The sequence below is a fragment of the Barbatula barbatula genome, assembly GCF_947034865.1.
Source record: "Barbatula barbatula genome assembly, chromosome: 24".
Classification (NCBI taxonomy): domain Eukaryota; kingdom Metazoa; phylum Chordata; class Actinopteri; order Cypriniformes; family Nemacheilidae; genus Barbatula; species Barbatula barbatula.
Genome location: NC_136787.1, coordinates 10267751 through 10281821, shown reverse-complemented (window position 1 = coordinate 10281821; position 14071 = coordinate 10267751). Strand labels below are relative to the sequence as shown.

General features: G+C 38.2%; 1 protein-coding gene across 1 annotated transcript in view; it reads left to right on the top strand.

Moving 5' to 3' along the window:
• Positions 1 to 14071, top strand: part of fgf11b (fibroblast growth factor 11b) — a 40564-nt gene that overhangs the window by 19415 nt on the left and 7078 nt on the right. Inside the window, exons 3-4 of the mRNA XM_079448071.1 lie at positions 1464 to 1574; positions 4095 to 4198. Of these exons, the coding sequence (XP_079304197.1) occupies positions 1464 to 1574; positions 4095 to 4198 (215 nt within the window). The remainder of the gene's footprint in view (positions 1 to 1463; positions 1575 to 4094; positions 4199 to 14071) is intronic.

Here is a 14071-nt window from a genome sequence, read left to right as displayed (position 1 = left end):
AATGACTTTGAAATTACCCCGGTACCCAGAGAGTTTTATTTCATCAGAACGGATTGTAAAGAAACAGCACCTAACGCAACAACAACATGTTTTTTTTAAAGCTGGTGTGTTTACACAGAAGCGTAATGACACACTTTTGCTTTGTGATGGGGACATATTTCAAAACCTGCATGCTGACAGAACGGAACAAGCTCCTTTCCCACTTGTTTGTCAAATGAACACAAAGTAGGCCAGAGGGATTGTGCTAATAAAACATTCAGCTTCTGTTCTTCTCCTCTCATAAATAAACGTGCAATGCAAATAAATATTTTAGGGAGTAGGATGCACTTCAGTCATGCAGTTTATTTCAAACAAAAAATGAGGTAAAAGTAAATACAAAGCTTTAGATTGTTTATATTTAGAATGCAAATGTTGTCTCTGAGCATTTTTACATGAATATGTTTTAAGTTGCATGGGGAAAGTTCAGGACTAAACCATGATCTGGCTCATGTGTGAAGCCTGGAATAGGTGGCCTAGTCCGATCTGACCCATCAGGTCTTTTGGGTAAATCTAGTGAGATCTCAAGTGTAACAGCTGCGTTCTGGATAGTGATGCTAAATAAGTCAATACCTGAAAAGCGACAGTCAATGTGGAAGACTTTGGTTTGCTCAGTTTTTGTTTAAGATAAACTGAAATTGCTTATTTTTCCATTAGTGGACTACTAAAAGATTAGCAAAAATTGATGCCATAGAATATTCAATATCTATATAATATCTATTACTGATCTTTACAAAGTTTTTACATAAACATAACGACATCTTAATTTCTATGCATTATCAAACCAAAGCAACTCAAAGCAAATCCTGACCTGCCAATCATGTTGATTGATGCTAGTGGTGCTGAAATTACTTAAAGGGGTCCTAGTTTGACTATTTTCAAAGTCTTTATTGTGTTTATTAAGATGTCCCGCCAATAATAATTAGGATTTATGATGTCACTAACTCACTAAAAAGTTTGTTGTTGAGCCATTCATTGTAGTATTAAAGTTTTTGTAAACTTTGACGCCGTCCGTAAGACCGTGCCACATTCGGCGTAGACAAAATTAGAAACTTATGGGTTTGAATGCGTTCTATTGTCTTTCGTCACAATGCGATCAAATCTGCAATAATTTTAGGGTTTTATACTTTTAATGTATTTGAACGTTTGTGTCAGTTCAATGTATTTTTCATTTAGGAGAAATATTTGAAACTAACTAGTCGAAAAACAACTGAGATCTCCTTTGATTATACCGAAGAACGATGTATTTGAGCATGTTGTTTTGTTTTAATATATGGTTTACAGTAGGATGTTTTGTATGAATTCCAAATAAAATATTTTTCATGTTGTGCACAACATGACGCTCCGTGTAAACTGTCATGCATGTAAAACACAAGCTGTGATGTTTTCTCCTCAGGCTAACAGCGTGTCATGTTCTCAATCTGCAGAGCCGCAGCTGAAAGGCATCGTCACCCGCCTGTACAGCCAGCACGGCTATTACCTACAGATGCTGCCGGATGGCACCATGGACGGCATAAGGGACGAGAACAGCTGCTTCTGTAAGTGTATGCATGCACATGCTCATTATTCACACCTGACATGCTCGACATGACCCCTGATTGGTCAGTTGTCGAAAGCCTTATTGTTATGAGTTGTTGTGTTGCGTCTGCTCAAGTCTGCTGCCTTGACCGCTAGACGGACCTTCAATAAATGTCTGCTGTCCGCATCACTCTTTTTCTGCGTCTTTGAGTCTCCTCACGCAGGTTTCTGTCTATCTGTCCGTTGTAATTAATTTGAGAGCTCAGTGTTGGCATGTGTCCGGTGTGTGAGGCCTAAGGCCAGGTGTATAACACTTAGCCTACTACGGTCACTGGTGCCAGTTTGAAGATTCACACTCCGTAACGTGATTGAAGATCACACTCGCTGTACTTTCTCAGCTGAAATGACAAGCTTAATTGTTTAATGCTGATTACTGCTCCTCTATATTTAGTCATTGAATAGTTGTTTTATACAAAATGATGTTAAAGGAGCAAGCAGGAGCCAGAATAGCTACTCACCAACAGTTCACCCAAAAATAACAATTTTGTTAAAAACCGTTATGTGAGTCTCACCCAAAGATGACACCCATGTGCTTGTCGTACAAAACCATGGTTATTGATAGAAAGTTGGATGTCTCTTTTCTGCAACTTCACTGGATTGGTTAAAACATATCTGTGGAGATTTGATGCCATTCAGACAAGAGAGCATCAAAAGGTCAGGCACCGATGTTGGCTGATGGGGGTCTGGCTCAGCATTCCAAATAATCCCAAAAGTGTTCAGTGGAGTTCAGATCGGAGCTTTGTGCAGACCAGTACTTTCTCAACCCTCAGTAAATCATTTGGCCCTCACTTTGTCCTCCGAGACATTGACATGCTGGAGCAGAAAAGCACCTCACAGAACCATTGCCACAAAGTTGGAGGTAAACAGTTCTCTTGAATGTCATTGTTGAAAGATTTACCTTTACTGAAATTAGGGGTGCAGCCAATCCTATTAATTAGAAGTGGATGTCATACTTTTGGCCATGATGTGTATTTTAATCAGATGTCTGGACATATTTCACCTATTCACTCTTGGATGTTGTCGTACTTTGTTAAACAAAAAAATTGGTTTAAAACCAAACACAATAGAAAAAACCCCATTAAGAATTACACTATATACGTTTTTCCTCCAGTTCCTCTAAAATCTGTCTGCACACTCATTCAAGCCTTGTTTATACCAACGTATTGTGTATGAGTTCAATTTTAGGTCTCTGTCCTTGACTGATCGGTACAGTAATCATTTTTATGTTGAGGGGCCAGAACATCCACAAAAAAGGAAGCGACAAAGGAAAACATACCAAGGATGGCAGAAATGTAGTGTTAGTTGTGATTGTGCTTTTTGTTTGTACATATAACAGATTAAGAATTACATTGGCTTGGCAGTTGTCATTGTGCACTAGTGAAGCACATTCCTAGTGGCTTGTCAAGGACTAGCTTACATGTCACGGTTATATGTGGCAATGATAACTGTAGCACATGTTAAATATATATATATGTCAGGCTCTTTGACGACTAATTGTAGAAATAATCTCCCCCCATATTTGCTATGTTTATCTTCCTCTCATTTTTATAGATCCATAAATATAAATTATGTCATCATTTACATGCCCTTGTGACATTTCAAAAATGTTATATGCTTCTGTTGAATACAAGAAGAGAATTTTTTAAGAATATTTTCACAGCTTCTTTCACATGAAGACATTTTCCATTCTGCAAACATTCTTCTCTTGTGTCACACAAAAGAAAGTCTGGAGCATGAACATTTTTAAATGGTGACAAAATTGTGATTCTTGGCTAAACTGTTCCATTTAATGTGCAGTATGGTTTCTTGATATACTGTATATCATGGATGATACATATCAAACAGTATCCATCTTTCTATCAAGGACAACGGACGGAGGACAGATAGTGTCTCTCGGACTCCCACATGCACTCACTTCCTGCCATTATCTTTGCCATCTCTGTTAGTCATTCATCCTATGTTGGGACCATTTGACTGACATGTAAAGCAATGGTTCTCAACAATCGACTGCGGCCCGAAAGGGGGCCCCAGCTGTCTCCCAGGGGCAATGTCTTATTACTTGGCAAATTATTTTATTTTATTAGTGAATGCGAAGCTCCATTTCATTGCGTAGAAAGTGGGATGGGGCCTTTGAATATTGTTTAATACACTGGGGGGCCTCCGAGTCGAAAAGGTTGAGAAGCCCCGATGTCAAGCAACCAACAAGATTTTTGTGACATTTTCTACATTAGATTTTATTCCGTTTGTGACTCATAAGTCTTGTTGTACTGAAAACTTTGTAAAAACATGCAGAAAATGTCTCTTTCTCCAAAGTGCTCTTTGTCAACCCTATACCTTGTAAACACTTAATGTCTGCCTGCCTACTGCTTCTCTTCACACACTCCATATGTTCCCCTGACATCCCTGACAATGATTTATTTTCTTCCTCCTGTGTTTTATGTGGTTTTCTGAGGACACACCTCTTTGATTTTGGTCCACAGCACAGTTCAACTTGATTCCTGTGGGTCTGCGGATAGTGGCGATTCAGGGAGCGAAGACTGGCTTCTACCTGGGCATGAACAGCGAGGGGTACCTCTACAGCTCCGTAAGTAACTGAACGCTCTTTTGAAGATCGTGATTATTATCATAATTAGAATGATTATAACGATGCCCTCCGTGTGTCTCCACAATAATGATTCACAGATAATTGAAAATGTGCAGCTATTTAAGAGGTAAATTATTATGCAGAGAGGATAATTACTCGTCTCATATGAAAGAGTTGTGCCAAACAAACTGCCATGAAAAAGTGAATGTTGGATAATCAGAAAGATGCGGTTTCTGTCCGTGGTGCTGAAACCCTCAGGCGCTGTCTGTGATACTGAATTCCTTGAGTTTTCCATTGGGTCACAGTTTGCTGCTGAGCTTCTGCGATTTTTCCCTTGCTGGCAGATGCAATATGCACACTAATATGGAGACAATATTAAAGCAAAGTAATACTTCTTTTATTTTTGGCAACAAAAGCGTCAGTAGCCAAGATAGATCCTTCTTTAGAGCAATATAGAGAGTCACGTGGCTTGTTCAGCTCAAAAAATCCCTGTGTCCTCTGCTTAGTATCAGATTCCTCAAGCTCTCCCCATAGTGCAAAATTCCTTGGGTTCTCAACTTGCCATCAATTTTCTCAGGCCCTACCCTTGGGGCCAAATTTTAAGTTCTCCTCTCAGTGTCAGATTCCTCAGGTCATACATCGATTCTGTTTAAAGTGTTGATTTTGTGTTTATAGTGTTGATCCGATTTGTAAACTACGAAAGAATATGATTTATTTTCATAAGTGCTTTCATTGAGATCACAAGTTAACACATCCACATTTCTGAAAATATTCACACGACTTGATTAGAAGAATTGAAATTTATATCAAGTATCCCATTCCTTACCTTTCGATTTTCAATTCCCAACTCTAGTGCAGATTCAGATTTGTAGCAATCCACCAGAATGGTTTAGTTTACAGTTCTGTTTGCTACAAAACATGTTTGAAAAAGAAACCCAAAAGCAATGCACAGATTGCACACACACACAATCTCTTTTAGAGGCTAATCAGAAACCTCAAATGGCTCTGGGAGCGTTTTGACTCCTGTGTTAAGCGTACGAGAGACCCCACTGCCGTATTGAATGTTTGACGTTACCGCTCCCAAAGGTCAAGCTTTCTCATATAAATAAACACAACAATAACAAAGGATTAGCCAGTGCAGTGTGACCAATTACCCAAATTGTGTTTGATGTGGAGCAGAGTGGAAAGCAGCAGCATTAGCACTCAAGGTGGAGCAGATATTTAGACTGTGTCACGACTAGAGCGGGATAAAAGGCAAGAGAACGTGATGAGACAGCTCGCAGAGAGAGAGAGATTGAGTGTGTGTGTTTGTTAAGCTGTGTACATATGTGTGTGCGCATCGCAGAGCTGGCGATTAGAATGCAGGGATGAGAGAGCTTTTGTCTACCGCCTCTCTGTGAACTGAGAAATGAGGGGATTTTCTTCTTAGAAGTGGTTCAAAGGGAACCGACTCTAAATCAAACCCAGCGTAGCTTACTGATGCACTGCGATTGGGACATACTGTCCTGTTGTGGCTGTCCTGTCTCTCGGTTTGGTAACTTCCATTATTACTGTTTTTGTGTTTACTACCATAACCGTCCTGTGTCATTTGTACTCCCTGTCCCCTGTTTGTTACAAGGAGAGTCGATTATTAGTTTGAATTCTGGGTAATATCATGTGAGAAAGGTAGTTTCATTTTAATCAATGTCAGAAGGGTTATATAAGCAGATTAATTTGCCAACAATATATTTGTTTACAATGCTGCTTATCTGGCATCTGGAAGCAGTAAATCATGGAAATCATCTCTAGGCTCAGTTATATCACCAGCGCGTTTGTAACCTACTCGTGCGTTTTTGCGCACGTTTCCGTACAAGACCGCACGAGCGTGTTCGATAACGATCGGCTTAGTGTGTGTTGCCGAACAAACAAATGGGAGAGAGGGAGAGGACACAGCCAATGGGGAAACACCTCACTCCTTGGGGAATGGGGCTCCTCCCCTCTTCTCCTCAATGCAGTTAAAGAGAAGGTCATTCATAATATGCCAGTATATTGTCAAGCCCTGTGAGTATCTCATTGTAATAAGCTCATGTAAATTAGAGGAGCTGCTTCAGGGACTGTGCTCTTCTGCCACATAATGGATTTTATACATCCCCTCGAGGAAACGTCTCTCGCGTCTTCATCCACCGTTTGGTGCAAAGCCTATAATGACCATTAGAGTTTAAAATGCCCCGTCAAATGTGAAAGGAGCAATCCGGCTGCATTGATTTAAAAGGTTAAAATCCACTACATCTCCAATTATTTCGACATTCCATTGCCATTCTATTTAGAAAGCGACACATTTGGGAAAGAACAACATTGTTCAATTCATGAAGGGACGGTTCACTCAAAATAAAAATGCATTAATCATTTTTCACGCTCATGTTGTTTAAAACCTTTATATGTGGAGCACAAAAGAAGATATTTTGAAATGTCTCAGTGGGTTTGAATGCATACAATGCTAGTCAATGGGGTCAATGGTTTTTTTGGTCACCAATGTTCTTCAAAATATATTCTTTTGTGTTCTGCAGAAAAAACAACGTCATCTGGGTCATTCTGTCCTAACTTTTTATTTAGGTTTTATTGCAGCTTGCGAACCAGCTGCAGAGGTGTGTACCAGGGATGATTTTTGCATCTTAATACTACTTTATTTACTCAGAAAGTAATACTATGGATGTTGCCTTTATTATATATTTGTTATATTTGTTAGAATTTCGATTTTAGCGTTAAATTACAACTGCACCAAGCTCAGAGCTTCAGTACGGTGCTGAAGGTATAGCTCTACTTGTTTGACTGTTGGTGCTGTAGCCCTGGAGAGCGATGGAGGATGGACTGCAGAGGGAACCTCCGAGTTATTGGTCTGCATTGTGGGAGTTGTGTGAGCATCGAGCTCTGTGAAATACCTGTTGTGAAGTTATGAAAATGGTTTTCAGTTAAAAATAGAGCCCGGTCTTGTCCTGACCCATTTTATAGACCGTATGCTGTGGAAAAACCCTCCCGGGCTGAACGCAAGGGTGAGAAAGAGAGCACAAAGAGGAAATGCAGAGTGGGAGGCGCTGACACAGTTGTAAGATTCTTGACAGAAATACTGATCAGCCATTATTCAGATGTTTAAACCTTAGATGTAGGGCGACTTGCTGCAAACAAAGTTTCAGACTTGATGATGTAGGTGCGTGCGTGGGTGTGCGTGGGTGGGTGTGAACTCTGCAAGAAGTGCCTAGCGTGTTTTTGTGCCTTTATCTCAGGTTTGATAAATGGTTTCTATAGACTGCTCTCTGCACCACGGATGATATTGAGATTCAGAAAGCTCCCGTTATCGAGATGCAATCACACGCTGCAGATTCAGAGAGTGATGTCGTTTGTAAGGTAAATGAAAAGACTGAGACGTTCCGACAGGAATCCAAATTAGAACACATGCAGTTTCATAAACAAACCTCATTCCCAGAATTCCCCCACAGACAGAGGAAGTGGAAGGGGGGGAGAGAAAAAGACAGCTTAAGCGATTTGCAAATCTTCTCATTTTCCCTCGCAGATAATGAACTGCAGATTGTAGCCGTTCATCCTAGTAAACCTTTTACGGAATTTTTAGCTGTAGCCATTTCCTGTAAACCCTGTTATGAACTTCTTCATTTGGGATTCTCATTATTTCGTGACCCCTCTGTCTCATGTCTCACATCCGTATTTGTGATGGCTTGAGGAGGGGTTGGCCGTACAGGCCAATGAGTTATATGGGGGCTCAAATCATGTCTGCTGTAATCCTCAAAAGCAAAAATTGGATGTAATTCGGTAAATTAATAATAACTTTGGATGCAGGGTAAATTTAAATACAGTTGTGGCCGAACGTGCATGTTGATGGCATATTTGCACAATTTTGCTTTTAAAGACTCATCAGGCCAATGGAAGCATCTTAATATAGCAAAAAATCTACTTGGTTGAGGCATTTATTTGGCAAAAAAACGCTAAATACAGCATATGAGGGAATATGTGTTTTCCTAATATACAAAATTGTGTTTGGTTTCAAAATAAGATGACTCTATTTTTTTTCATGTTATGCTTTTATTGTGTTTTATTGTGTTAGTTAGCTGTATTTGTTTAGTTATTATGACTTAAAACAAAACAAATCAACTGCTGTTTGGTTGAAAGTAATTGGAATGCACATCTCATTTTGGAACCAAACTCCTCATCTATAGAAATAACAAAAAGCTCATCAGACATTAAGAATATTTTGACTACATTTTTATCACCTAATTATATTTTATTTATACTGTTGTTTTTAAATAATGAAAAATTAAAAACAATATGTAATATGCAATATAATATAGATAACTAAGTCTTTAGAGGTGTTTAAAGACCTTACCTAATGAAGCATTATGTTTTATTACCTTAGAATGAGCTATTTCTATCTACATGCACAGCGTTCGCCATGTTGTTTCTACAATATCCTTAAACTGACAAACTGATTCACAGAGCATGTTTCATAAATACGTTATCTCCTTCAGCAAAGAAGCAAAAACGTGATGACATTTTAGTCCTGTGTCAGCCACCGTAGTGCTTCGAATGGAAGGGGGAGGGAAGGGTGGAGTTAGCCGTTTCTTGCAATTCGCAACCTCCCCACTTGATGTTGCAAAATTTCATTCACTGGACCTTTAAGTGAAGCCCATTGACACAACATGCATTTCAATTTTTAAAACATATTTTTAATATGATCTTGTAATAAAGGGCAAAGTTGTCAATTTTTCAAAGCTGGACATCACTTTTGGCCATTACTGTATGTTCTCTCATTTCAAAAGCCCATTGACACATATGCTTGATTAAATATAATCAAAAAAACTATTTAATAAAACGAAGTGCTTTTTTAAATTAGTTTGGAAACCATAGAGCACTTTAGTACCCCATAAAAGGTCACCTAATATTCCATAACATGGATCTTATTGACAGTGACTCTCCATTCATCATCTGAAACAAAGATGAATGCCATCAGTGATCAGCAATAACCCCACCCACGCTCACCAGCTCTGTGCCCATTAGTGAAGCGTCACCACAGGCACAACATAAATGGATTATGACCCAGTCTGCAATTGTTTAATCTCCATTGACGTGTCTTGCCACTGATATGTAGACGTATCTCATATATACTGTAAGTAGCAAGACACATTACACGCACATACGCTCACATGTGCCCTTCTGATGTGAAGTGGAAGTTTAATGATACATAAACACATACGCTTTATGGTAAGATATGTTGCGGAAGGAGTGTAGGCTATTGTTTAGGGTCCATTAACATCTAACAATCCATTAACATCTAACAAACGCAGAGATGCGCCGCTTTCTCACCATTTACTGTTGCTCACATTCGAAAGTTATATTTGCGGTTTCTCCAAAAACGCAGAAAATTCCTAACAGGTTATTACAGAAACAATTTATGAAAGTATTGTTTTGTCATCTCTGTCCCCACCAATTTTAAAAACGAAGTTACGCCACTGGCCCCAAATAATATATACAGTCAGAGAAGACTGTTGTGTAGTGGCCACTTTTATTCAGACCACCTCAGACTCACTGTACAAACAATGTCAAGGTTAGGTTGGTTATCGCGGTCCAGTGTCGGGAGATGCTGTAACTACACCCTTTGGCATTTAAATATAATACTAAAACTAAAAATATATTTTTTTTTTATTTAGTTTCCAAAGTTCTAAAGCACCAAATGCTTACATATGAGGAAAGTTTTTAAAAATATTTTGGTAACTCTAAACTGTATGTATGATAGAAGTAAAGAAATATAATAGTCTTTGTTTGCAAAAAATGTATTTGTTTATTGTTATTATCAGTAGTAATATTTTGATTCTTAAATGACACTGTTTGAATTATGGGCTAAGAAATTATGTGTGGTTATAAGAAGATGTAAAACACATAACCATAGTGGCTATTGACTGTGTGTGTGTGTGTGTGTGTGTGTGTGTGTGCGTGCGTGCGTGCGTGCGTGCGTGCGTGCGTGCGTGTGTGTGTGTGTGTGATTGTGTGTGTGTGTGTGTGTTGTTACAAATGGAACAAATCACATTAAAATAAAGCTATAAATTAGTGTGAAAAAAGTTATTTATGTTTACTTGGCACAGATATATATATATAATATTAAACTCTTTCAAACTAAGGAATAACATAACAAAATATGTATTTGTATTTTAACATTTTCCTTTAAATTTGCATTTTATCAATCTTCTTGAGGTCTCATCTTATTGGCTGCTTTTTCTTTATTATTGGGTCTAAGTCATCCATTTCAAATAAAATTCATAAAATTTTGTTCCCACATAACTAACTTTCAAGCATGTTTTCATATTAACATGTTTTTTACATCATTGAAAACATTTCAGTCTTGAGACTGTAAACTGGAAGGGTTGTAAATAAACAGTGTATTTCAGTTTACTCAACATACTAAATTGGTTTGCATTTGCACAACACTACAGTTGTAACTCAGTGGTAGTTCATTGTCTGAATAAGGGTTGTCTTGTTTGTTTAAACCAGATATCACTTCTAACAGTATTTATCTAGAGCTGCCTTTGCTGGTGAGGGCCATTCTTATTCTTCTTCCCAGCATGCATTCCATTGCTCAGCTGCTGGCTTTCGGCTTCTTCTCTTTCAATTTCCATTCTTCACTCTCTGCAAATTACTGCCATGGGCCAGCTCCATTCACAGGATGCGTGACACTTGTTTAGAGCTTGAATTGTGTTGTGACGAGAATTCTTGTTTTGTGCGTTTCACATGATTTTGAGATGGGCACATTTTCTGTCTACTTCCTGTCTCGATATAACGCCTGTAGCTGACGTGGATTTGGGACTACTACAAAGTTTCACTGAATAATACATCTGTCTTTGAAATAGCATAATTAATATAAATTATTCAAGTGTGTCTTCAGCATTGTGTTACGTTTCAGAACTTCGTGCTGCGAATCTAACACAGAATAGAGGTCAGGTTTGTTTCATTCTACCCAAAATCTTCCAACAAAATTTTGTTCAAAGTGTCTGTGTTGCAAAACTTCAGTGAACTTAATCTTCTGTAACAAGCTCCAGGCTGTGTCTCGTTCTAAGGTCTCTCATGGACATTATAGAGAGTTTTAAAAAATGCTGAATCGTGCACTTTTCTTGTCTTGAAGATGGTCACCGGCTTAACGTCGCCGTAAATCACTGTTTTGCTTATCACCATGACGACCATTAAAGGTGCGACGGGCCTTATGAAACATTGCAGATTGCTCTTTGTAGCACTTCAGCGGCCGTCGTAAACTGCCCCCCCAAGCAAAATGTTTTTGAGTTTGCCATGTGGCAGTTACAAGGTCATTAACTCCATTTCAACGAGAGATGGAAACAGCGCAGCAGTCGGATCCCACACCCTCCGTCTGTCAATTTCATGCTCTCTGAACCAAAAGCTGTGAGAAGTTTGCAGAATGTCTTGGTTGGGGACGTCATAGCTTAAAAGCCTGTAGCGTCTGCAGAGTGTGCGCAGGCGTGTTTTTGGTAGGGGCTGCATGTTTGTTTGTATATGAGGGTCACACTTGAAGAAATAACAAATGTCTTTTAAAGGAACAGTTCAGCCAAAAATGAAAATTCTGTCTTCATTTACTCATCCTCAAGTTGTTCAATCTGTATAAATGTCCTTGTTCTGATGAACACAGAGAAAGATATTTGAAAGAATGCTTGTAACCAAAGAAAAATGTCTTTGTAAATGTCTGTGTTCTGTTGAACCCAAAAGAAGATATTTAGAAGAATGTAGGAAAGCAAACGATTCTTGGGCACTTGACTACCATTGTCATGTTTCCTTTGGTAGTCAATGGTGTCCAAGAACTGTTTGGTTTCAAAAAATAATATTTTAAAGATATTCTTTCAAATATTTTTTTTACAGCTTTAGTATTATAACAGTACATAATACAGTAGCTAGAGTAAAAGTTTCTTTAAAAAACACATATAGCATATCCGTTATCTAAACATTGTATTTTTCATACAATTAAGGGTTTTCTCAACCAAGAACTAAAATATCTGTGAAGGACATCTGAAGGTTAAGAAGGATTTTTTGGTGTCTTTCTGAAAATACACAGAGTATATTTACACCATCGATATATATTTTCAGTTTAAAAGCATAAAAACCTGAATTCATTTTAACACAAAGTAGGCTTTATCTCTATTTTAGACACATTATGACTATTTACATTTTTGTAGAAGATTGATGTCACACCATACACCTGTTTAGGCTACACAAATGAAAGAATATCGCTTGAATGTGGGACTATACTTAAACATATAGATTAAAAAAGATCGGCATAAAGGAATAGCAAAATTTGCCCCCATTCGCTTTCCAAGGTAATTTTTATTCCTACTATGATAGGTCAATGCAACCAATTTTGCTGTGAACTACTTAAGTGTGTATAACCAGGGACAGGAGTTGAGAATTAGCACTAGCTATAAACTCTATATGCTGCGCATCCGTTGCAGTACTTGTATTGTAGCAATGACTATATGCATTGTCCCTGTCAAATAAATAAATAAATAACCCCTTTTTACTGATAAAAGCCAGATTTATCACTGTGTTTATATCCAGATAACAGATCTAGTCGTGTAGGGATGCCGTACGTTCATAAACGGATGTGTTGTCATTACGACCAGATGAAAAAGATACAGTATAATCCGACACTGTGTACATGGATGGAGAAAATGGTGGGAGGTGGAGGACGAGAGGGGGCGGAGCAAGGGAAACTTCAGAGATCTGCTCTGCATTGTAAAGAGGCTGAAGCGGTCATCGGAATTCTCCGCACGTAGGCCGGATATTACCTCTTTCTTAACATGTCATTTCAGCTTATTCCTTTAGGACAAGCCTGTCTAACTCCCTCAATGAGAATTAACTTTTTATTTATCCCCATAATCAAGATACATCTCAATGTGAACTCACATTCACAGATTTTCACATCTAGAATGGTCATAGTAATCTTTTAGAGAGAGATAGAGTCTGAGCCCAGCTTGGGAATAGAGGTCAAGTTTGGTTTTGGCTTCATTTATGTTTGTTGTAGAATAAAGCCAGTTTTGTACCATGCATGCAAGCATTGCATATTGGATGCGTCCAAATCATAGTCCGTAAAAAGAATGAATGAAGGGAACCCCATTTACTTCTGTAAAAACGTTTTTTTACATGAATAGGGTGTGGTTTATGACCTATACTGCAGCCAGCAACCTGAGGGTGAAATAAATGCTTTATGCTTTGGTTTCACTTTCAGGGCGTGTGCTGTACATCTGGTCCAATTATAAGATATTTGAGGATTGAATGTAAAAATGCTTTTTCAAATATTGCGGTTATCGTCGTCTTTATCATCATTAAATTTGTACATTTTGACAGCTTTGTGTGCAATGTTTTGGATAGGATGTCTATCAATTTTAATCAATTTATTTAGAAAATATATTAAATATAATGACTTTAATAAAAATAAATAACGTACTGTAGTAACTCAATTTTTTGTTTTGTTTTAGAGCTACAAGTCAGTTACGGAAACACAGTTTGTGGAACGACACAACACAAAAATACAAATCGCCTGCGATTTCCTAATGGCTGCCACAGGCTTATATTGTAGCATGTGATGTATTTTAAAAAAATTAGTTCGGAGGTACATTTTCAGGTCGTGTATTAAAAGTTTGGTGGCTTGAGTTGATGTCCTTCAGTTCCCCGATAGGTAACTTGATTCACACGATCAGATTGTCATTAGTATTCCATGAGGCTAATCATGTATTGATCTCAGTCTGTGATGGAGATTCCTAGGACATCAAATGGAGCCAAAAGCTGCTTAGTTTGATGCGGAGGGTTGGAGGGAGGGTGGGCTGGATAAAATGA